Genomic DNA, 24,251 nt, shown 5'->3' with positions numbered 1-24,251 from the left:
GGTTCCACATCCATCTACCGAATTCGAACCTCTTGAAGTTCGATGTCGCCAAGCCGCTCTCTGTTCACATAATGAAGTCAACGCCCTAAAGTGCTTCCACGAGGTACATGCCACGATGATACCCCCCATCCCCGGGATCAAGGAGAAACTCCAAGGCGACGATGGTATTTTTTTCAGGTTTACATGGAAAGTTCGAGCGTGCGGAACGAAACAAAACTCGCGATGAGTTCGACAAGACTTACTCTACGCTGGCGGAGCTGAATTGTTTACCCCACGAACCCTGGGTCGACCATCTTGTGTGGAATCCTACCTCCTCGAAGCTGTGTGTCCCTTCAATGCTGACACAGACTTGCTCGCTAACTATATGGATAGGTGGTTCGTCGATTCCAGAAAAGTGATGGAAGCGGGCTGGCCGAAGAGAATCTGCTCGCTTCGCCACGAACAAAATCCCCATACAGAGGCGGACCGGGTTCCCATGCATCGTATCTGGAAACTCTGGGGTCTTGCCATTCCCTCTTCAAAACCCAAGGATGTAGACGAACTTACGACATGGAAACTCTGATTTCCCTCTGGTGTATCAATCACTTGGCTAAGGAATCAAACCCTCGTTAAAAAGCACGGGGAAAGTGTAATTCCGGCTGACATATACTATCGACTTCGTGATCTCGTATTGAGTTATATTTCTTACACAGATATATAAATAATAAAAAATCAACGTCCGATATCGCGAAGAGAGAAAGATGAATCATAAAGGCTTGGCAATACCCCCCACATTTGATATGAGCTTAACCTAAATAGGTTTAGCCTTGTCATTCGAAGGGCGTCCATTTCTGATCCATTTGAATTTCCATCCACTTGAAACACTTCTGGACTTCCTCGAACGAAATTCCTGCCACTTTAAGTTATATAGTGGATACGGAGTAAAAGAGCATGTGCTTCCCAAAATTCCTATGATGCTTATCGTGAAAAAAAGCCACACGGGGTTTGCGCTTCGAGCGGTCCATGCCGAGTCACCGAAAATCCCAGCTGAATGGTGCCCACCTCCAATTCCAAGGTCACGGAGATCCACCCAAATCGATTATTCACCCATCTTTCTACCCCGGACCAAGCTTGTCTCGGTCAATTCTCATCTGACCGACTCTTCTCCCTAATTTCCACCGTGTCCTTTCTCGTATTATTCTCTTGGTCCTGCTGTTCTATGGACAGGCTTTTACCATTGAAATCGTTCATAATATGGAATATTTTGATTTCGAAGGCGCCTCCTCTGCCCATGGCTCAAACCAACAAGACGATGACATCGGTTCGATTGATATTGAACTCGATGATGCCGAAGAACAGGCAGCAAACTTCAACTCGCTGATTCATGATCAGACATTGGAGTTCTCCAATGACCCGGTACCGGAGCAGTCTGAAGTGAATGTCGGACAAGTCACTGACCCCGTCGACCCCGACGGAGTTTACCCCATGTTCCGGGCCCAGGACCCGTGCGATTTTTGCCGGCGAATGGGACTGGACTGTTTTGTTGCAAAGCGCGGCACATTGAACTATGGCTGTACTTGCTGTATCTCTCTTTATCGTGAATGCAGTTTCACTCATGCCAAAACACCGGGCAAGTTCCTCCAGACACTACATAGCGTGTCGGAGAATGCCCACGTTCCTATAGGTAGTCTGACAGGGAAAAAAGCCCTCAAATCAGTTTCGTACAACGCATATCCCAATGACCCAGATTCACGTTCTCAAAAAAATGGTGCTCGATTCTCGCGCAAGGCGATCAGCATTCTGAAGGGCTGGCTAAGAGACCACAACGAGAACCCATATCCTACCGAACAAGAGAAAGATGAACTGAAGCAAGACACTGGTCTAACTCGGACGCAAATTGCTAGTTGGTTCGCCAATGCCAGGCGACGCGGCAAAGTTCGTTCGTCGCCTGGAAGCAGTTCTCCCGTTCCAGGAGCGGTGGACATCCCCATGAAGCAATCCGTCAACGTATCTCTCATGACGCCTCTTGAGCGTTGGAAGTACTCTCCCCCCGAAAACGAACCGGCTACAATCAGCGATATTACCCGTGCCCTCGCCAATCCTCCTTTTGATCCCTCGCGTCTTCCCCGAGCCCCATCAAGTCACGTGAGGCCCCGTCGCCCTGGGTCTAGTAACAATGAGTCAAGCCATGCCAGCTCTGAACATAAACTGTGCACCGCATCTGCCAGTAGTTTGGATTCATCTGTTTCTGATCTCTCTTTTGCTTCTGCCTTCTCTCATCGATCCTCTCTTTCCTTCGGCTCAATGGATCGCAAAGAACGTCGCCGCCGCCGCAAGGTCTCAGTACCTGTCAATACCCTGGCCCACTCAAAGGCCAAATCTGCTCGTCCTTTCCAATGTACTTTCTGTACCGACTCCTTCCCTACCAAGTATGACTGGCAGCGGCACGAGAAGTCCATACATCTAGTCTTGGACAAATGGACATGCTCCCCCCACGGCGGTGCAATTGAACAAAACGGTATACCTCTTTGTGTCTTCTGCTTGGCAGCTAACCCAGACGATGAACACCTAGAAACTCATAACTTCATCAGTTGCCAAGAGAAGACAGTGCAAGAGAGAACATTTTACCGGAAGGATCATCTCAACCAACACCTCCGCTTGATGCACAATGCCAAGTTCCAACCCTGCATGGAGAAATGGCAAAGCAGCAATACAGATATCAAATCCCGCTGTGGGTTCTGTGGCTCCACCTTCCAGACATGGAAAGATCGAGTGGATCATCTAGCCAGTCATTTCAAAAATGGAGCCGCCATGGCCCAATGGCAAGGGGACTGGGGCTTTGACCCGCAGATTCAATCTCGCGTCGAGAACGCCATTCCCCCATACATGATTGACTATGAATGGCGGTCCCCTGATCCATGGGCCACTGAACATTCCAAGGGAGATGGCACCAAACTTTGTCTTCCCGTTCCTACTGATGTCAATTGTTACCATCGGCTTTCTGTCGAACTCACTAAATACATCAATAACCAAAAGGCACAAGGCCTTGTTCCATCAGATCAGATGATACAAGCAGAAGCTCGCCGTGTTATCTATGGGTGTGACGATCCTTGGAACCAGACCTGCGCAGATAATATTGTTTGGCTGGGTGTCCTCAAGCGTGACTGTGGACTACAAACCCCCGTGCACAATGACAACATCCAATTTGCTGACCTGGGCATGCAACCCCCATTCGCTATCAATGGCGGCCTGCGAGCTGCACCCCGGGAGATCAATGTGCTAGCGCGAACAGTATGTCAAGGCGCCCCAATACACAGCCCTGCAGTCTCTAGCCCTAGTCTTCGCAGCCACGGTTTTCCCAGCACTGGCTTTTCTTCTGCTGGGCCCAGCAGGCCGGGGAGTTTATCAGGCAGTTACGCTGGTAGTGCAGGAATGATGTCAGCTGGCGCAGATCCATCCTACTCTACGGATTGGACTAGCAGCCTGCCGACTACTGCGTCTGTGCGGGGAGAAGGCCCAGCTGACCCGCTGGTACAAATGGGATTTGACCCAGAATTCCTACAGCGATTGAATGACAGCTACAGCGAAATAAACCCTGATGATTTGGGAGGCTTGCGTCTAGATGGTGCCGATGGCCAAAAAAGCCCCAAAGAGCAAGGATGGCCAAACAGAGGCTTACTTGGTCAGCCCATGTCGCCTTCTCTTATGGGTGAAGTGCCTGCGTCAGATCCGGTTGCTATTTTCAATTCCAAAACAGGCCACCCTTCTGCATCGGATGCTACCCATGATGATATGCCAGGGTACTTTGGTAATGGCGATTTCTAATGCTTGTGATGGCTATTCACTTGCCTCAGGCAGCGTTATACATGGCAAGGAAAAGAAATTTTACGAAATTGTTGGAATAGTCCTTGTTTCATAGCGTATATTTAGGAGCTAATCATATTTTCGACAACACTACAAATAAATTGGCGTTTTTCACGTATCCTTTTTTGTTTTAGATCTTAATCATTCAGGCGGCTTCCACACCTCATTTTTGAGTAGTTTGATTTGGAATCCAACGCCCCCCTAGCTGCCTCGTATATCTCCCTCATCCGATTCTTTCGATTCATCCTGGAAATTGCGTATCTCGATTCATTTATCAGCACGTGGCGTCCATGCTAAGTCTGAGATTGAAGTTTCCGCCGACCCTTCTTCCATGAAACCTGACTTGTGGCTGCTTGACTCACAGTCCGATGACGACTGAGACCGGCAGTTCTCTGATCGGACCAGTAGCATTGATCGCTCCTTCTATGACATGCAGAGTACCGACCTCTGATCTAAGTCGGTCACTCCCATGGCCATGGAAGCTTTGCGCCCCAGCATGCACCATTCGTCCCGGATACACCATCTCGGTAACGTGCCGAGTCTAAGAGGGTTCCTTGTCTTGGGGCTGGCTTAGAGTATGTAAGCCTACACATAAGCAGGTGCCAACAGCTTCCTCCGAGGTTTATCCCTACACCACCGCCAAGCTACTTTTCGGGGCTACCATCTCCGAGATGGGAATGAGTATCTTGAACTGTGTGTCCATCATTCGCTCGTACTCGCCCTGCTGTTCCCAATGAAGTCCCTTGCTTCAAATAACAGAATCCCGAGCTAATCAGAATTACCCTTCTGCCTATTCCCCGACAGACTAGATTGGTTCCCGATAAAAGTATGGACAGACTATCCCTTTGCTTTTGCGCCTTTACGAGCTCAAGTGCAAAAGGCTCCCATGGAAATCTTGCATCTAATACGATACACCTGCATGAAAGCTGCCTAGGTGAGATTGAGACGGATATCCTCACCCTACAAGTCCCCGTATGACCATATAAAGGGTAGAACTCCCGTGAAAAGTATGTACCAAAGGTAGGCAATTCAATTCAGTACAGATTGACAATCTACTGTCATCGTTAGGTATGAAGTTCCCTCAAAGAAGGATGTCCCTCTGGCTTCTATGCCTCGTCCAATGGGCAGCTGCAGCTACAGTGTTCTTTCCAATTACCTTGACGTGGTCGGAAAGAACCGTCGCGGGAGTGACTAGGCCAGTGATTTCGATGAACGGCCAGTTCCCTGGTCCCCCTTTGCGGATCAACCAGGGTGACAATGTGCAGTTCCTCGTTAATAACCGGTGCCCGTTCAATGCAACTATACACTTCCATGGTAGGCCCTTGGATAGCTTCAGCTTATTTAGCATACACATACTAACTTCACATCTAGGCATTGAACAGCTAGGAACTCCTTGGTCTGATGGAGTCCCAGGTGTCTCGCAGAGATCCATCAAGCCAAACACTTCTTTCCTGTATAGATGGACTGCAACCGATTACGGGGCCTACTGGTATCATGCGCATCACCGTGGCTCTCTCGAAGATGGACTCTATGGACCAGTCTATATTACCCCGGCCCCCTCGGTGGAAAAGCCGTTTGGTCTTATCACAACCGATCCCGCTCATCTGAGGGCTATGGTCCTCGCAGAGAGCGTAACCTGTCCCGTCTTGCTTTCGGAGTGGCGTGTCCTCACGTCGGAAGAGGTCTGGGCTGCCGAGATAGCCTCTGGTACAGATGGATTTTGTGCCAATGCTTTGCTCATTAATGGAAAAGGATCTATCACCTGCCTGCCACGTGCGGAAATTGACGCTCTGACAACACCCGATCAGAAAACCAGCCTGGGTGATGATCTAAGATTAACAGATATGGCGTGAGTAGATTTATCCGTCATGGTCCTATACTATCCCGATAAACCCGGTCAATAGACTAACTTCATCACTAGATGCTTCCCTCCCAATATCACCGAAACAGTATTCAATTTCCCTCACAACTACGCTGCCATCCCCCAAACCATGTTCGAAGGCTGCGTACCATCCCAAGGCCCTCAAGAAATCTTCAATGTCAACGCAGCCCTTAAATACGCCAGTTGGGATCTCACCAGTACAGCGGGCCTTCTAGAACTCACCTTCTCAATTGACGAGCACGATATGTGGGTATACGCCATAGACGGACGATACATTCAGCCCCGAAAGGTTAACGCAGTCACCATCCCGAACTCAAACCGCTACTCGGTTCTAATCCCCCTCACTCAGCCGGCGGGAGACTACGCCGTGCGTATGGTCAGCGCCAGCATAAACCAGATCCTCAACACGACCGCAATAATGCGATATTACGGCGCGCCCAGGCTAACACGCCCATCCAACCCGTGGATAGCAATCAACAACCAACCGGCCTCGCCAGACACTGTATTCCTAGATGAGAATCAGGTCGTCCCATTCCCGGCGCTCGTTCCTTCAAATAATATAGCACAAACCTTCTTTCTGAATATCGACCAAGTCGGCACCGCCTTCCGCTGGAGACTCGGTAATACCAGCTACGGTCTCGAGCTAGAGGAAGCACAGCCCTTGCTCTTCAACCAGAACTCCATTCCTCAAGACTTGATCATCAGGACGAAAAATAATACCTGGATCGACTTGGTTCTCCAATCAGATACCCTTCTGCAACCCCGGCATCCGATCCACAAACACTCGAATAAACATTTCATTATTGGTCAAGGGAATGGTACTTTCAGTTGGGATTCAGTGGCAGATGCTGTACAGGATATTCCTGGCAACTTTAATCTCCAGACGCCGCAGTATCGTGATACCTTCCCTACACTGCCAACTATCACGAGTCCATCTTGGACAGTTATTAGATATCATGTTGTTAATCCTGGTGCATTTCTGATGCATTGTCATATTCAGGTTCATCAAAGTGGGGGGATGGTGTTAGCGATGTTGGATGGGGTGGATGTTTGGCCTACTATCCCACCGGCTTATCTGATTGATTCTGGGGTTTAGTGGAATGTATATGATATGAAAGGAGGGTATAATTGGGAACAATCTTGAAGGAGTATATAGGTTACAGTTCTATTATTGTCTTTTTGGGGTGATGTGATACTTTCTTCTATGTTGCACAATGTATTGCGTGGGTGTACACAGGAGAATGCCCAATATTTCAGCAATATTTGCATGGCCGCACTAACGAAAATAAAATTATAATTGAGAGTAAGGTTCCTTTAAGGCAGATTTGATATAAATGCTGTCTCCATTAAAAACAAAATCAGATGCAAAGCTGTCTGATCGATAACATGCTCTAATTAGAAAGTGACCGCATCAAATGGCTGGAGGCAGGTATTCCGCGCAAGAACTCAATGGATAAGAAAAATAGAAAAGAAAAGAAAAGACCATGGGGAGGGACCATGGACCCTCATTTAAAGAAGATGGGTTTTGATCCCCTGCTCAATGACAGACAAATGAGCCCCAACAACTTCGGTAATTTTTTCTCCGTCCTTGAACAGCATGAATGTAGGCATAGTTCGCACACCTAATTCCAGTGCGACCTCCTCAACCTTATCAATATCCACCTTGTAGAATTTGACCTGGGTATATGTGTTGCTCAAATCTTCAAATTTAGGTGCAATTGTTTTGCAAGATGGGCACCATTCGGCGTAACAGTCAAGGATAACGGCATCTTTGGAACCGAGGATCTTCTCTAGGAAGTCGGCTTTGCTATGGTATGTGTTAGTTTTGCATGCAAGGGAGAGAGGGGGTATTTTTACCTAGTGATTTCATTGATAGGCATATTTGGAATTGTAGATATGTAGATGTGTAGGAGTGTGGAAGTGTAGGAGTGTAGGAGTGTGGAAAAAGGGATTTATATAGACTGATTCCAAGGGTGGGGTGATGTAGTGACCTCATGAGAGTAAGTTTTTTTTTTTTCCAAGTTTCTAAATTTAGTTTTATCATACGTTATTTAAGCTTATTTTTATATTTTATGTACTAAACTACTTAATTACATAGTTAACTATGTGCTTTACATAGTTAACTATAGTAAACTATAGTTAAAATGAATTTAGGTCATCGACAGCGTGGGGATATGGGTCCACTAACATCTATAAACATATTACCCAAACAAGTATATCACATATCTACACACTATCTAATATCTCTAATATCTCCAACATAAAACACATCACATCAAATAACTATTTCGAATTTTCAAAAAAAAAAAAAATAGTAATAATTCCAAGAGCCTGAAAAACCAGGAATCTGTGGGGTGATGTTGTTCCGTCCCGGGTTGTATTTAAGATCAGGCTCGGCTGTGCCCCTCTTCACACTTAACACCCTTTCCCTCCCCCCCCTCCCTTGATCTCTCTCCACCCATTTCCATCAAAATGTCGAAGCTTTTCATTGGGTAAGATTGACCCTAACTGGAATCACCCATGCGCTTGCTAATCTCATTCTCTAGCGGTCTTTCCTGGAACACAGACGACAACAGTCTGCGCCAGCGTTTCGAGGAATTCGGCGTTGTTGAGGATGCTGTAAGTGACTTTTTTTTTACTTCGACTCATTTCATTTTCTGATACCTTTCTTCCCTAGACTGTCGTTAAGGACCGTGATACTGGCCGCAGCCGTGGTTTCGGTTTCGTCCGTTTCTCCACCGATGATGAGGCTACTGCCGCTATGAACGCCATGAACAACCAGGAGTAAGCAAATTCACCCTTTTTATATTTCCTCTTTAGGCGACAAGCTTGTGCTGGAATGAGCAGCCCGTGTCTGTTCCAGCGTAACGTGAATGTGTCCTTTTCCTCCCTATAAACAGAATATGTGCTCACAATCACCCTTTCTTTCAGGTTCGATGGTCGCCAGATCCGCGTTGACAAGGCTACTGAGCGTGCTCCCGGTGGTGGTCGCGGCGGCTTCGGCGGCGGTGGTTACCGTGGCGGCAGCCAGGGTGGCTACGGTGGCCAAGGTGGCTACGGTGGTGGTCAGGGCGGCTACGGCGGTGGTCAGGGTTACGGTGGCCAGGGCGGCTACGGTGGCGGCCAGGGTGGTTACTAGATGTTCCTATCACGAAGCTTATGAAGGTCTGGACGTGATTAGCACTTTTTTTCCGAAGGTTGTGACTTATGCTGGGTTGAGGGATAAATTCGCTGGGCCAGTGAGATGTCACTTGAACATGCCCATTACAAATTCGAACTCGTTCAACTAACCTTACCTTTAATCGATAATAAATAATATCGAGCCTTCAGTTCCTGTTCCTGATCTACAGCGGGTACAACGTAGGTAAAAAATGTGGGTTGCCCCGCATTTGTCTCGGGGCTTTGATGGATGTGCTATAATGCTAAACTGAAATAATATACTATCTAGGTAAGTATGAATATCTATAAAGGCGTAATCGAATGTGTTTAATATCCCGAGGTCTAATTGGAGATCCATAACCGGACCTCCAGAACCCCCAGATGGGGCGAAGTGGAGATATCAAACTCTAGGGGCTTGGCATTGTTTCAACGTCCGTGTCTATACACATGAAAGAGCAAAGGCTCGCTAATATAAACAGGATAAAACTATAAGGGCTATGGCTAAATTAGCAAAACGTATATGGAAAAACATTGTAAAGATCATAATCCTAAAACATTTCGCCTGATATCGTTCCAGTCGTGGTCGTGAGACTGGGAAAGTAATGTTTACTTTCCCGGAATCAATCTGTTTTCTCGTGTGCTTCATACTGCTCTTCGTTTTCGCCTTGGCTATCAGGCTCTGCAGTCCCCGTCGCTATATTTAACAGAACGGGAGGGTCGATGGAGTCTGTGGGGGAAGAAAATGGCTCTGAAGACATAATAGGAGAGTCCACGGTGTCATCCAAAGGTTGTTTTGCTTCACGCTCAAGCTGGGGCTGCTCATTGTCGGCAGACATTTCTGATGGGGTGGGAGATATATCGTAGTCGGTTAAAGAAGGAGAGGGCCCTGAAGGTGCAGCGAGAGAGTCCACAGTGTCATCCAAAGAATCGTGTATGTCGCCCTCTATTTGAGGTTCTATAGTCCGTATAGACTCCGTGGGCTCCAAAGACACAATGGGAGATTCAACGGGGAGAGCAGACAAAGAAAAGGATTCTACTTCCTTAGTCTGAGCCTGAGATGTCTCCGCCAGCTGGGGCGAGGCTGTAGTCTCTGTCGGCTGAGAAGAATTAGGAGAGTCAATTGTCAGAGAAGCAGGCTCCACTATCTCAGAGGTTAAAATCACCTCTCTCTCACTAGCAGCCACGAACTCAGCCGGGACCGAGTCAACTGAGCTCAGGACCAGTGCATCGTTCTCACTGGCTGAGCCCCCTATATCGATAGGAGACGGAGAGGGGGCGACGCTCAAGCTCGGCATAGTCGAAGACGGCAGAACATCATTCGACAAGGTATGCGAAAAAGAATCAAGATTGGAGTAGACGGGGACTTGCTGCCAACGAGAACCGATAGCAAGAAAAGCTACAAGAGCGCTGAGAATAAGAAGGGCAATATTTCGCCTGTCAGCCGCCAGAATGCGGATATAATTGACCAAGAGAGTCGATAGAGCAACTTCGTGTTCCTTCTTCTCCCGTCCAAGCTCAGACGCATGGTCGAGCCGAGCTTCAGCTTCAGGGGAGACCTGTCTGAACGTCATATCATCAGACTGGAAAGATCCCACATCACTGATCATACGTGCATGGCTCTGTCTAGGCGACTGCAGAATCTCGGGTGATACCTGATGCCCACCATGAACCAGCGGCGACATCTGCATCTGCATCTGCATTGGCGGCATCTGGCTCTGGGCCTGCTCCACAACGGCCATCTGCTCCTCCGCAAGCCTCCTCTCCAGTCCACGGCGCACATCAGAAGGCAACCAAAGCCCAACCTCCACATCAACCTTTTCCATATCGCGCCACGCAGCAGCCCACGCCCCAGCGCGCATCAATCCGTTCGCAGCAAACACCCGAATCTCCCATTTGCGGTTACTATCTCCGTGCCGTACATGGGTCCCGCAGTCGGGACACTCGTCGCCCTGCTCACCGTCTGTCTCGCTCTCTTCGATGTCCGAAAAGTCCCCCTCTGATTCAGAGGTAGAGCTATGGTCCTCTAGACCCACGAAGTGCCCATTTTGCAGGCGTGGTCGCTGCAGCTCGAGACTCTCCAGCAGCCGCTCCTCTAGAATGTCATACAGATCCTCTGGGTGCGAGATTAGCACGCCACGATCGCGCAGCACGCCAGATCCAACACGGTCTTGGAGCCGCCGCCAGCGCTTCCAGTATTCTGCCGGTAGCTCGTCTTCCAGGATATGCTGGTTTCTAGGGTCCGATGCCCCAGGTACTGGGATGGACGGCGGGAGGAGGGTGCAATGCAGTAGCACGAGCGGAGCCTCCTTCCTGGGCTTCGGTTGCTTTGGTGCATTTGGCGAATAATACGGTGAGCGCCTCAATGGCGAAGGGCCAGGTGACCGTGACCGGAGGCCTGGCCGTCGGCGCGGGGGCGTTAGATAGTCGTCATCGTCAGCTTCGTCTTCTGTGTGCATCTGCATTGCCCTGACCGAACTCGGTTTCCGGAATGCGGCTTCGCGCTGGCGGATGGTGCGGACATTAGCGGGGATATCGTTGAAGTCGCCGAAGCTAGCTTCGGACTCTTCTACTCTGTAACCGCCTATCTTTTCGTGTATGTCCATGTCTGGCATTTGTTTCATTCTGTCGACTGGGTGAATGAGGACGGAGGCTGGGGTTGAGGATAGTGATGAGCGACTCGATGCTCTGGATTTCAATTGGTCTAGTTCATCGTCCATTTCACGGCCGAAGACGTCACTTGTTGAATGGCGAGTGGAGGAGGAGGAAGAGTTGTATTCATATTCTTGGGCGGAGGACATCTGTGTATTATCGGCGGTATATGTCTCGTTGCTGGACTCGAGGGAGGATACAAGGAAGTCTTTTCCTGGAGGGGTAAATGGTTTCGGGCTTAGGATCTCTGTGCAATCGACGTCTTGTTGACTGTCGTCATTTAACCGCGCCATGGGATTATCATATGATGGTAGTCTGCGTTCTGGGTTTTCTGTGCAAAAACAAAGATATAGAAACGTTATGAAACCAGATTTCCGCCTCCTCCCTTTGTGTCAACGTGGAATCCAAGACAACTCAACAGTGTGTTGACAAGTCTCTCACCGCCCCCGTTGTGCCGGGCAACCGAACTGACATTGTCGATCATCAAGCCACAGTACTCGAGTACATCGTATTGAGATATTGACTTAGCTGGGATCTCAGAATCAATACTTATTTTCAGTATATTCAAGTTGATAACCAGTCATCTAGATATGTTTGAAAACCCCAAGTCATGCCGCTAGTTTGAACATAACCAAAAATCTAGTGTAAGCCAAGGATATCATCCAACCGGACGCCAAAAAAGCATATCTCGGTCCGTAATATATAAACAAAAGCAGAAGCCAGTCGCTGGAACACAGGCAAATGCAAACCGCCAAAAAATATATATAAATATGTACGATAGAAGAATGGTATATCAAACATTATGGGGGCCGTGACACATCGTCAGGGCTCATAAGCGGATAATTTTGATGGTCGCCGAAGAAACTCAGAACATCTTGAGGGAGGTATTCTAGCCACGGAAGGATTTCGCCGTTAGCGAACGGGAAAGAGTCCTGCTGGTGGATGGAGTTCATATCGACCTCGTGACTCCCGATCATCATCCCGTTGGCATCATCAATGGTCGGCTGGAGATCGGCACCTGGGTCGCGAGACCCCATTTGGTTTCTAGTCTGGTGTCCTGTTGTCGTTTGGGGTATCGAGTAACTATAGGCGGAGGGCTGTGTACCCATATGTGAAGTTGGTAGCCCAGATGATAGCATCCCGGGGAAAGTTGATTGTGATGTCTGTACGGGGCGTGTTGTTCGCGTGTTTGATTCGGGATACGTTGGATTCATGCCCATGTAATAAGAGGGGTCGCTGCTAATTGTTCTTGATTGAACATTAGAGTATTTAGCATTTGCTGTCGTGAGCGAGGGCGTCATTTCTTCGTGGGCCCTGGCTGGTGCAATAGATTGTGAATATGAAGAGCTTGGCCCTTGGTCCGCATTTGTTGGTAGGACTGGGTAGCTGTGGCTGTACTGCGACGAGTATGTTGGTCGATTGGACGGAGACTCGGCCTCGGTCGTAGACATCTGATAGAGTAGACTCAGGTTGGGCTGTGAAGAATTTGTTGCCCCAGTGAGTGCCCATCCGATAGCTGTCGAGGCAGAAGATATTAGTGGTATGTTTGTCATGGATGATGGATCCAACAAACCTTGACTTGGGTCAATGTGTGGAGACCATTTTCCATCAGATGAGATATCTGCGACCCCGGCTGGTCTTTCTAGATCACAACTAGAGTCCACCGGTGCCTTGCCCGCACGCCAAGCTCCTGGTCCAAGAGGTGGACCTGGGGCGGTACCTGCAAAGTTTTCTATATCCTCCACAGCGTAAAGGAGGGGATCCACAATACCCTTGGCCTTCTGATCAAGCACTGTCAAAATATACCCAGTGCCTTCCCAGTACGCGTTGAGTGCTTTCAAAGCCTTATAGCATCGCTGGTAATTCTCTCTAGCGGCAGAAGCAAGCAGAATATGCTTTGCCGTAGACTTCCGCTCTGTCCCGTTTGAGGATTCCATAGTGGGCATAACAAACCCACTAGATTGATTCGCCAACAATGGCCGGGGTGGGGTTGACCCAGCCCCCGAGGATGGGGATGCATAGTACGCACTTTCCATGAGGAACGCGCACGCCGCAATGTACATCGGCTGACTAGTGAAGGGGTTGCCAATGAAGCTCTTTCCATCCACAAGCTCCGAGAAGGATAGGATATCGGCAATAGTTTTGGCAGATGACATCGACAACTCACGACTATTCGGATAGAGATGTTGTATTGATCCACCAAACGAGTTCAACAATGTTGGTTGGTGAAGGAGAACAATGAGAGTATGAAACCAAAAATGGAGAAGAATGAAATTGGTTCCCTCCTTGGCTTTGACATAAGCTTGAAAATTGGCTGCGTTGAAATGAAGTCTTGGGGACAAGCGTTGATAGATGCCGGTTAGATCGCTTTCCATCCCAGCCAACATCTTTAACGTATCCGGCGTGACGAGCTTGACATCCTGGATGCCATTGATAAGGTCGGTCACTCGGCCGTACAGATGAATGATCCGAATAAGTGGTGGGAACGGCGCGGGCCACCCATTTGGTAGCTGGGATTCAGACTGAAGAGGGAAACAGAGTTCAATATCCTCATCGCGCAGTGTCACTGGTCTCCCAGTGCCCGAAGAGATGACTCGATCTAGGAAAAAGATACTCCAGAATGAGTCTACCCGTTCGCGCTCCCGGGCACGTTCCTCAACCAAAGGCTGCGGGTTAGCCATTGGTGTCAGATGCACATCAAGATCATCATATTGTTCCTCCCTTAATTTCCCGGCGTGACCTGTCATCACTTCACTCGGTGTGACGCCGGTCCGGCCGTAATTATGTTTGAGACCTTGGAACTTCTGCAACCCAAGGTCCTGCGCCATGCGAATTGATATTCCAAGGTACATCCAGAGTCCACTGTCATGATTTGATCCGAACTGTTCATAAGCCAGCAACAAACAGGCTTGGACGGCAGAGAGAGTTGGGCATGGCAATGAATCCACAAGAGCGCTCATCGCACGATGACCAAAGGGCAGACCACGATCCCACTTTTTGTCGTCGAGTATGGGTTGCGAGCGATCGATAGGAGGAGCCTGCGGAGGACTAAGTGAAGGGTGTATTGAGAATCTCGCAGCTAACGAACACACTGCATCTACCAACATGGTGTCAACCTTTTTCTCTTGAAGGTCCTGAAGAAATCTTTCTCGTTGTAGGAAGGGAAAACTGCAGCCCAAGTGAGCAAAGAAGAGTTCGCACAAATGGGATACAAGATTCGAGACTGGAAGCGTATCATCTCGATCATAAAATGGGATATTTGCATCGCGACTGTCTCGATTATCCGCGGCAGTGGTCAGGGGTCTTGTAGGGATATCGGACGGTTTAGGGCTCCGAAGAGGAGAGGGGGAGTCTGAGGACATGGATGGGTTACTCCTGCGAGAACCTCGAACTTGCACAACCATTTGCTTAAACCCCGGTACAATCGCGGTGGGGCCAAAGTAACGAAAATACGGGACATGCGTGCGACTCGCTGAGCTCACAGAGGTACGACCACTCGCTGGACTGTCCCCAACGGTTTGTGTATCTAATTCCTTCACAAGTGAAGAATTATCTCCAAAAGAGGATGTATCCTTTGATACGGGCGGTTTTGTCTTGGTGGACTTATCCACGGGTGGCTTGGGCATCGTTATTGGCACTGGTTCGGGGGAGCTGCTTTCGACTGCTCGGGAAGTGCCATGGCTTGTCAATTCATTCGGAGCGGAAAAGCGCGGCGGCGCTCGAGATGCGGAGTCGGACTGCGTTCGCAGGTGTGCGGTCGATTCCGTATATCCAAGGCAGACATGCTTGTAGTCGGAGCAAGTCTTACACACTTCCCACATATACCCTGTTAGCAGCATATCCGCAATCGAGACACTCTGTGCATCCTACCTGGTTGTTCACCAGAACACCGAATCTTGCGCCGGCGACATGTTAAACAACTATACAAAACGAAAGTGACGTCAGCATCTTGGCCGACAAAATTATCCCCAATATTTGTCCACATACGCGGCATTAACGCGACGGCGCTTGGTTTGCGGCTGCCCATCGGTTGCGACGAAGCGGATTTGTCTGGGAGCAGAAGGATTGCCGCCATTCTTCTTCTTGGGAGAAGGGGGGCTCATGGCGAGCCAATTATTATCCGTGACCTCGACCCATTGGGTACCTGCACACTCCTAGCTTCAGTCGGCGGGTTCTCGGCGCGGAGCTTTAGATTTTAAGGTTCAGGGTCGAAATGAATGGAAAGTGTGATATGGCGAAAACTTCATGAGGGATGCGAGAAATGAACGGGGGGCCAGGGGATCACAAAAGTGTGAAGTGGTTCAAGGGAGAAAAAGTTATGGAAGAGGGGAGTCGATAAGCCCTCGTGATTGCCCTCGCTTGTACTACGCCACTCCAAGGGCACATTTTACATTTCCAGAATCTTTGGAAATCTCACGATGTATTTGTGTAAGGTAATGTTCTGATCGAAAACATCTCAGTTTCCCCCCCTTGACCGCTACGCCGAAAACAGAGCCACACCATTCCCGTTTAGGAGACACAATCGGTCATGGGATGTCTGGGGCGATCCTGCCAAGATTGTGTATATATCATATAGTAATTGTTTATAGAAATAGTATAAAAAAAAGTACTTATATATATAATGTACATGTACATATTACATAGCAAATACAGATATACAAACCAAAAAAAAAGAAGAAATAATTTCTAATAGAATTAGGATAGGATATTGAAATTCGCATCAACTCCGAGTATGTAGAGTCCAGACTTTGGGACATATGGAGCATCTATGGGGGAGAGTGGGTTTATGTATTTCACTCTCCCCCACGTTTTCAGATATGGGAATTTGTATCATATTCACAAACTGCAATATGAACTAGATATTTAAAATGCTTGATATTGATCCTTCATGTACTCCATATCTATATTTAAGCTTATCTGGAGCCCTGGCTTAGGGGGTTCCCTGTTTGGGAAATAATCACTGAAAAGAATGGAAAATACAAGTATTTACAGAAAGGGTCCACATCGGCGGTTTCCAGGTCAGGTGAACAGGTGCTTTTAACCGGCCTATATTTTTCCACTTTTTAATATCTTTCTTAGACTCTGTCATTTTCGGAGTTTCTGGGATTCTTAGAAAATTGTCGAATACGAAAATATGCATTACAGAGTACCCAGTTCTTTCGCCTTTATATATTTCCCATGTGTGTTCTTGTCCAGAGATAACTTTGGGGTTTGATATGCACCTATTAGTTTTCAAGTTATAAAACCTACAAAAAACCTACAATAGACAATTCCATGAGTATCGGAGAGCACCGAAGGTCTTATTATATACAGCTCCACCGATGGATGGAGAACCATTATGACGTGTCCCGAGACCTCGCTTTGATTTCTCCCCAGTGTCGGCCCGGGATTCGGTAGAGGACGTATATCTACGCACTTTATATGAGATAACGCGGGATAGAACGCGTGGCAATACAAATGTGCAGCAAATCTCTCCGTGGCACTAATCCCCAACTAAAACCTTGGAAGCTTAAACTAGAGATAGCAAACGCGATAAGAATTTCATGAAATCAAAAGCATTCCATTGCCCCCATGTGTCTACTTAAAACGGCCTACCGAAATACTCGGAGACTCTCATTGCAATATTAGTCAGTATCTCACTGACCTCCCTTTCTAGTGAACGTGATGGAGGTGACCTTCTCGTCACCACACCTGCTACGCGGGGCAGCCCACATTGAACAGCAAAGCTGATTTATAATCCCAAGTTCTGATCGTCTCATAATAACCCGCGCACCTTTACAACCCAGCCCAACTCGATTCTTTAGCCAAACCTGCACAATGCTTAAGGTCCATCCGGAGTTCGAGAAAACCCAAGCCTCGCGGCCAGATTTTCGCCGCGATGTCGAGATCACATACACCAAGTCCCCAAACCCCACATGGAAAGAAGGCGATGGCGCGAATGACGGCGGTGAGAGCCTGAAGAAAGACCACGTTGAGATTGACCCCAACGAGGAGGGCCGCCCCGTGGCCTCGAACTATAAGTTCTTGATTTCAGGAATGGTTCCACGACCGATCGCACTCGTCAGTACTCAGTCCGCAGATGGCAAGACTACAAACCTTGCTCCGTTCAGCTACGCACAGGTCATCAACCACGACCCGCCACTCTTCACGGTTGGCTTTTCTGGGTCGATGGAGAGAGCTAAGGATTCATTGAAGAACTTAAACGAAACTGGGGAGTGTGTTATCAACATTATCTCGGAGCACTTTGTTGAAGCGGCCAACTCTACTTCTATCAATGCTCCTTATGGTATCTCCGAGTGGGAAATTTCAGGGCTGCACCAGGCGCCTACCTCTGTTGTGAAGCCCGCCCGTGTCAAGGAGTCCATTCTTTCTATTGAAGGGAAACTTGTTGAGTTGAAGGAGTTTGAGAGTCGCGTCACCCCCGGGAAGAAATCGGGCGTGCTTGCCATTATTGAAGGTGTCCGTTTCTGGGTTAGGGATGACGCTATCAACGAGGAAAGAAATGTCGTCGATTTGAAGGTTCTTAAGCCTATCAGTCGCCTTGGTGGCATCTCCTACGGTCGAACCACGGAGGCCATGGAGATCCCTAGGCCGCAGTTCTAGGGCTCTGCTTTCCAAAAGGGGTTTGGGTGCCCGAAGGGGAATATATATATAGATGATAAAATCATACACTCGGAAACAAATCAACCTGTGTAAGTCTCCAATTGAGGCACAGTCTGCAACCAATAGTGAGTACATGGACGATATATCTCGATAGTTACATGAGTAAATGTCAGCTAAATCAGTACACCTAACCCTTATTTGCGATTTCCTATGCTCTTGAGGTCCCCGACACCCCGAAAGTTTGTAAGCCCGGCATCCCTTCGGTATCCCTTCGGCATAGATGGGATTTTACCAAGCTCGGAACGTTCCTGACTAAATTCAGCTCAAGTCTAGCCGGCATGCTTACTAGATATCTTGCCGAAGCTTCAAAAGGCTCTTAGTGAGATGTCTCACGTAGGGTAAGCAGCTCCGACTCAAGCCGTGTCTCATGCGGAGAGTAGAGCGGGGTTGGGAGGTATCTCCAACTGTTGAACTATAAATCGTACGCCCTGCCCGTTTACCACGAGATACAAACCATTTCATTTCATTTTCTCCATTTTCAATCAAGAAAAACGCGAATATGTCACAGGAGCAATACGAAACATTCAAGCTTGGAGACTGGGAGCTACAGAGCGGGGAAAGAATTGAGGATGCCCATATCGCATACAAGACATTCGGCGATCCCAAGTCTCCAGCAATCGTCTATCCAACCTGGTTTTCCGGAGGTATGTATATCTAGACATCTTCCTACACTCTCCCCGATACTGATCTAATACTGGCTGCAGCCCTCTCAGACAACTTCTGGTTGATCGGAGATGACAAGCTCCTGAACCCGAACAATTTCTTTATCATAGTTCCAGCCCTGTTTGGAAATGGCCAGTCCTCCTCTCCCTCCAACCAGCTGAGCCCCGGGCCATTTCCGAAAGTGTCATTTTACGACAATGTGCGAGCGCAGCATGAGCTTGTTACCAAACACATGGGTATCACGCATTTGCGCGCCGTTATTGGCTGGTCTATGGGAGGTGCCCAGGCTTTCCAGTGGGCAACACAGTATCCTGAGTTCATGGATCTTGTGGTCCCATTTTGCACGTCTGCTAAAACCTCACTGCATAACCAAGTATTCCTTGAGGGTGTCAAAAGCTCTTTGATTGCAGTTAAAAAGAGCTGCTCTGCAGGACTTGGAAAAATTAGCCTTGATAGAGAAACTGCGGAAGCACATGCCTGGACAGCCGAGGAGAAGGATGTTGGTCTCAAGGCACTGGGTCGGGTATATGCTGGATGGTAAGAAATTTTGTGTTGACGTTTAGATTTACTCCCTGTCTAACGCATTGGAAACAGGGGATTTAGCCAGACTTTCTATCGACACAAGTTGTATGAAACTGTGCTGGGTTTTAAGGGACTTGAAGACTTCATGGTCAACTTCTGGGAGAAATGGGCTTGTTCTAAAGGTGCTTCTTGATCCCAACAAACGAGGTATATCAGAGTACTAACAGATACTTTAAAGAACCCGAAAATATGCTAGTCATGCTACAGACCTGGCAAAATGGTGATGTTTCGCAGCAAGATCCATATAATGGGGACTTTGCAAAGGCGATGGCATCTATCAAAGCAAAAGCGCTGGTTTTGCCCTCGAAAACTGACCTTTACTTCCCGTAAGTCAAAATCTATCCTACCTTTTGGGAGAAGTGGGATTGAACTAAGAATTTCATTATATTAGGCCTGAAGACTCGGAGTATGAGGTTGCTTGTATGAAGCCAGGCATTGGAACACTAGATATATTCCCTTCGATCTGGGGTCGTGAGTATATCAATTCAAATTTCAAGTACACAGAATGCTAACCCGGTAAATAGATTGGGCAGGAGGTCCGGGTGATAGTATGGAGGATGTTGAATGGCTTGATAACAAGCTCTCGCAATTCTTCGCAGACAACTAAGGTGATGGTGTTGATTATGTAGCTGAAAAGCTCTAAAGCACGCTTAGTTAGATACGTAGGTCATAAATATGAAAATACAGTCATAGATGAGACCTCTTGTTGAGATAGTAATGATATCTCGTCGCTCAAAAAGATCATGTGACGCTGAGTAAGCACCTGCCCTGGCCCTTGAAGCGCCGATGAACCTTGCGCGGCGAATAGCTTCCTTCTTCAATTCCATTCCTCTCCCTCTTTCTATCTTCTCTCCCCGTTTCGCTTAGGGAATAATATTTGTCCTTTCCCAGCATCACCTAATTTTCTTCCGGCGCTGCTTGCCTCGGGAGCTTGTCCACCACTTCTCGTTATCTAATCCCTATCTTCACACGGCTTGTGAGACTAGATCTCGAATCTTACCACTTCGGCTTCCTCCCCACAATGGCTACGCCACCTGTCCGACAGTGGGGTGTTACACCCCCGATCTCGACCGTCCTGCCGACCAAGGATGAACTGGCGGCGAACGACGATCTCATTGCTGAACTCAAGGCTCAGAATAACTTCGAGCTACCGACTGAAACGGAACGGAGGTGTGTTTGCATTTCAACAAGGAATCGCCAGAGCGCCTAAACTGATAATTGAGGAATAGAAAACAAGTGCTTCAGCTACTACAGCGCGTCACGGTGGAATTCGTTCAAGTCGTCAGTCGCAAGAAAGGTCTGTCTCCTGCTGCTGTTGAGGCTTCTGGCGGTAAAATCTTCACCTATGGAAGCTATAGGCTAGGTGTATACGGGCCAGGTAAGTATCCAGCTATGTATGGTTCTAATCTCTCGTGCCCGTATTTACGATGATTGTTTACAGGCTCCGATATCGACACGCTGGTTGTCGGTCCCAAACATGTCCTGATCGATGATTTCTTCGCTGAATTCCCCCCTGTCCTCGAAAGAATGGCTTCCGAGGGAGCGATCGAAAAGATGACACCCGTGCCCGATGCGTTCGTTCCAATTATCAAGCTTGAGCTATGTGGAATTAGTATCGATCTGATTTTTGCCCGTCTCATCGTTCCCTCTATCCCGATGAACCTGGATCTAAAAAATAATGACTATCTCAGAGGACTGGATGAAAGAGAGGTGCGGTCGTTAAATGGAACTCGTGTCACGGATGAAATACTGGAGCTTGTCCCCCAAGAAAAGACATTCCGCCTTGCATTGCGTGCAATCAAACTCTGGGCCCAACGTAAGTTGTCACTTACTCTTTCTTTATGTCTATCCAAATTGTCTAATCATTTGTATAGGACGAGCAATCTACTCGAACATTGTCGGATTCCCTGGAGGTGTTGCATGGGCGATGCTGGTAGCTCGAGTTTGTCAACTATACCCGCAAGCCACTGGCTCTGTTATCGTGGGAAAGTTTTTCAGAATCATGAACAAGTGGGGTTGGCCTCAGCCTGTCTTACTGAAACAGATTGAGGATGGACCCCTCCAGATAAAAGTCTGGAATCCACAGGTAAGCACCAGGCACCACTTCCGCTGACGATATGGGCTAAGAACCATCAGATTTACCATGGCGATCGATTCCACCTTATGCCCATCATCACCCCTGCTTATCCCTCCATGTGTGCGACCCACAATATCAGTCTGTCCACCAAGGCTGTTATTCTCAGGGAGCTACAGCGAGGTGGCGACATAGTCGACAAGATCTTCATGAAGCAGCTCTCGTGGAAGGATCTATTTGGGCGCCACACATTCTTCACCCACGATTACAAGTACTATCTCAGCATCACCGCTTCTAGCAAGACCAAGGAGGCGGAGTCCGTATGGTCAGGTCTCGTGGAGTCCAAGCTGCGTCACCTTGTTGGCGCTTTAGACCGCAAGCCAATTGTTGCAGTGGCCCACCCATTCCCCAAGGGATTTGAAAGGATCCATCGTATCACCAGCGAGCAAGAAATGGAAGCAGTCAAAAATGGGTCTACACAATATCAGGCTAAAGGCACAAAAACCGCAATGACCGATGAGACTAAGGATGCTGCTCACCAAGCTGCGATCCAGAACACCCTCGAAAATGCAGAGGTCCCAGAGCCGGCCGCGGGCAATGTTGAGGGCACAGTCGACAGCGATGGCCAGACTGTCTACACAACGACTTATTACATCGGCCTGGAGCTGAAACCTCTGGAGCCAGGTAATCGCACCGCTCTCCCTATACGACATGACATTTCTAACTTTTTTTCCCTAGGCCAATCGCGAAATCTGGATATATCAACCGACTCACAGATCTTCAAGTCAGCTTGCACCTCATGGCCCGGATACCAGGAGGAAGTCATGGAGTTGGCCGTCACCCATGTTCGCAAGTAAGTTCTTCCTCTACCTATGACTTGTGTGGATCTTATCTAACCCCTTCTAGTTTTGATTTACCAGATGATGTCTTCCAGCCCGGTGAGACTCGGGCCTCTCGACCAAAGAAGAAAGTTGCCAAACGGTCAGAGACAGCCGGCCAGAAACGCAGCATTGGCGAGTTGGACGTAAGTGTGCAGAAGCGAGTGAGATCTGCCTAATTTGGCGAAACGTCAACCCTGGAATCCGCGATCCAACGCCCTGCGAGACAAACCCCCAGGATGTCGACAACTTAGAATAACTAATACCAACTCCGATTATCAGGGTCCCGCCGAAGGAGCCGCAAAACGCCAAGTTACCTCCGCGACTCCCGCCTGAGCGATCCCGTGCCTCTCCTTTGCTCCCTCCATCCCGCCGGGGCTGGTCCCCAACATCAAAGTGATACTAGTTCCTCCAAGTGCCTGTGGTCTCTGACCTAATATTGCAGTATGCAGTTCTACCTCCAACCAAGCATCTAACTTCTCGTCATCTTCGAGGGTTACCCTTCTCTACAGTGAACGTCCCGTGCTCCCGAAGCATAAGGTTTGTTCGTTCTTCTCTTCGCCTCTCGTCTTCTGTCTTTTGCGTTGCTTTCCCAACAGCTAGACTAGACACCTTTTTTTCCCTACCATTTGGCACTTCGCCTCTTACTGGGCCTATCTATCACGGAGCATATGTTCATCGGCCGGATCTATTCTTTATTCATCTATTTGATTGGTGTAGTATTTGTTGGTGGAACAGATAATTTCCCTCTGCCCAGGTGGGCGTATTCATTCGCCGTCTTGCAGGTAGCTCAGATAGTTGAATGCAAGGACGTGTCCCACGGTATGTGGGTTACACATAATCCACGAATTGCCTTTTTGTCAATTACATCCCAGTAACATCGCACTTGGGTATGTTCTAGCTGCTATGCATCACGTGTCTACTAACTATATTGGGGGGTTTGGACTAGCAGAACCAGTATCTAACAGTCGGTATACGGGGCGGTATATCTAGCTACATGGAGGTCTCACTTGTGCTTATATCATCGAGACCAGAAATGTGAGAGAGAACAGCTTTGTTTCGTTTGCCTTTCTTGGAGTATAGAGCCTCTTAGACCTATATCAACAAGTACAAACTACATGGGATACATCTTTTCTATGTAATTAATAAGTACTCCGTAGCATCTATAGTGTGGAGCCGCCAACTAGGGGGCACTTACTTACTATGGCCCACATCGATTAAAAAAATATATTCCGAATGAAACACAGGCAAAAAAATGCTCACACTCGGAGTCGAACCGAGGATCTCATCATTACTAGTGATGCGCTTTACCACTAAGCCATGCGAGCTGATTGGATGCTACATATTTTATTCTTTGTTACAGGAGGCTGTCACAGAGATAGGACTTGGTGCAGTGAGAGCGAAAACTTGAGGTTCGGGTTGAAGTGAACAAGATGAGTATCGACAAATTGAAGTGTCCATGAAGTCCATGGGTTTATCAATGTGGCTGTAGTGGAAGCAGAAATTATGGTAGCTTGCTTGAAAGCGAAGCTAGTGCTAGATACCGATTATGGACTTTAAAAGGATGTTAATGTGATTGCACGGGACAAAATTGGTATTCGGCACTATATTAATGGGTTCTGCGATTTTAGTATAGGTTAATAGCCGGTTAGGATCAGATACCTTATACTACTTTACTTTGGTGGGAGACTTCTAGTACACTTACCTATCCACTGCTAGAGTATTCAATCTAGTTATATATTTATCTCCACGACTATATCTTAGATTATTTCCCTATTTAAAGTCTTTGTTCTGTAGGTCCTTAGCTGTCAACCCTAATGAGGAATTCGGTATTGAACACGGTCCTTGAATTTCACTG

The 24,251-nt window shown here is 48.0% G+C and overlaps 9 protein-coding genes across 9 annotated transcripts; 6 read left to right on the top strand and 3 right to left on the bottom strand.

The window, feature by feature from the left end:
- Window positions 1-1,233: 1,233 nt before the first annotated feature.
- On the top strand, window positions 1,234-3,804 carry PGRI_032310 (putative homeobox and C2H2 transcription factor; the record flags this gene model as incomplete). Its single annotated transcript, XM_040790944.1, has 1 exon — window positions 1,234-3,804. The coding sequence occupies one exon, from the start codon at window positions 1,234-1,236 to the stop codon at window positions 3,802-3,804; it is 2,571 nt and encodes an 856-aa protein (XP_040647897.1).
- A 1,247-nt stretch (window positions 3,805-5,051) lies between these two features.
- PGRI_032300 (multicopper oxidase) lies at window positions 5,052-6,821 on the top strand (the record flags this gene model as incomplete). The annotated part of the gene is made up of 3 exons (XM_040790943.1): window positions 5,052-5,157; window positions 5,215-5,692; window positions 5,765-6,821. The coding sequence occupies 3 exons, from the start codon at window positions 5,052-5,054 to the stop codon at window positions 6,819-6,821; spliced, it is 1,641 nt and encodes a 546-aa protein (XP_040647896.1).
- Window positions 6,822-7,234: 413 nt separating this feature from the next.
- On the bottom strand, window positions 7,235-7,605 carry PGRI_032290 (thioredoxin family protein; the record flags this gene model as incomplete). Its single annotated transcript, XM_040790942.1, has 2 exons — window positions 7,235-7,532; window positions 7,583-7,605. 2 exons carry the CDS (start codon window positions 7,603-7,605, stop codon window positions 7,235-7,237), a joined length of 321 nt encoding a protein of 106 aa, XP_040647895.1.
- A 592-nt stretch (window positions 7,606-8,197) lies between these two features.
- PGRI_032280 (RNA recognition motif domain-containing protein) lies at window positions 8,198-8,864 on the top strand (the record flags this gene model as incomplete). Its single annotated transcript, XM_040790941.1, has 4 exons — window positions 8,198-8,217; window positions 8,272-8,344; window positions 8,403-8,509; window positions 8,657-8,864. 4 exons carry the CDS (start codon window positions 8,198-8,200, stop codon window positions 8,862-8,864), a joined length of 408 nt encoding a protein of 135 aa, XP_040647894.1.
- Window positions 8,865-9,504: 640 nt separating this feature from the next.
- On the bottom strand, window positions 9,505-11,826 carry PGRI_032270 (uncharacterized protein; the record flags this gene model as incomplete). Its single annotated transcript, XM_040790940.1, has 1 exon — window positions 9,505-11,826. The coding sequence occupies one exon, from the start codon at window positions 11,824-11,826 to the stop codon at window positions 9,505-9,507; it is 2,322 nt and encodes a 773-aa protein (XP_040647893.1).
- A 507-nt stretch (window positions 11,827-12,333) lies between these two features.
- Window positions 12,334-15,636, bottom strand: PGRI_032260 (Zn(II)2Cys6 transcription factor; the record flags this gene model as incomplete). Its single annotated transcript, XM_040790939.1, has 3 exons — window positions 12,334-15,359; window positions 15,404-15,453; window positions 15,521-15,636. The coding sequence occupies 3 exons, from the start codon at window positions 15,634-15,636 to the stop codon at window positions 12,334-12,336; spliced, it is 3,192 nt and encodes a 1,063-aa protein (XP_040647892.1).
- A 1,714-nt stretch (window positions 15,637-17,350) lies between these two features.
- On the top strand, window positions 17,351-18,136 carry PGRI_032250 (flavin reductase family protein; the record flags this gene model as incomplete). Its single annotated transcript, XM_040790938.1, has 1 exon — window positions 17,351-18,136. The coding sequence occupies one exon, from the start codon at window positions 17,351-17,353 to the stop codon at window positions 18,134-18,136; it is 786 nt and encodes a 261-aa protein (XP_040647891.1).
- Window positions 18,137-18,695: 559 nt separating this feature from the next.
- PGRI_032240 (homoserine acetyltransferase family protein) lies at window positions 18,696-20,048 on the top strand (the record flags this gene model as incomplete). The annotated part of the gene is made up of 6 exons (XM_040790937.1): window positions 18,696-18,840; window positions 18,901-19,396; window positions 19,454-19,563; window positions 19,620-19,767; window positions 19,833-19,912; window positions 19,966-20,048. The coding sequence occupies 6 exons, from the start codon at window positions 18,696-18,698 to the stop codon at window positions 20,046-20,048; spliced, it is 1,062 nt and encodes a 353-aa protein (XP_040647890.1).
- A 414-nt stretch (window positions 20,049-20,462) lies between these two features.
- On the top strand, window positions 20,463-22,729 carry PGRI_032230 (polynucleotide adenylyltransferase; the record flags this gene model as incomplete). The annotated part of the gene is made up of 8 exons (XM_040790936.1): window positions 20,463-20,611; window positions 20,671-20,819; window positions 20,883-21,257; window positions 21,316-21,527; window positions 21,578-22,199; window positions 22,254-22,368; window positions 22,422-22,539; window positions 22,676-22,729. The coding sequence occupies 8 exons, from the start codon at window positions 20,463-20,465 to the stop codon at window positions 22,727-22,729; spliced, it is 1,794 nt and encodes a 597-aa protein (XP_040647889.1).
- Window positions 22,730-24,251: the final 1,522 nt, after the last annotated feature.

Source organism: Penicillium griseofulvum, assembly GCF_001561935.1.
Source record: "Penicillium griseofulvum strain PG3 chromosome Unknown contig_80, whole genome shotgun sequence".
NCBI classification, from domain to species: Eukaryota; Fungi; Ascomycota; class Eurotiomycetes; order Eurotiales; family Aspergillaceae; genus Penicillium; species Penicillium griseofulvum.
The sequence above is the reverse complement of the archived record's forward strand: the minus strand, read 5'-3'. Positions and strand labels throughout refer to the sequence as shown.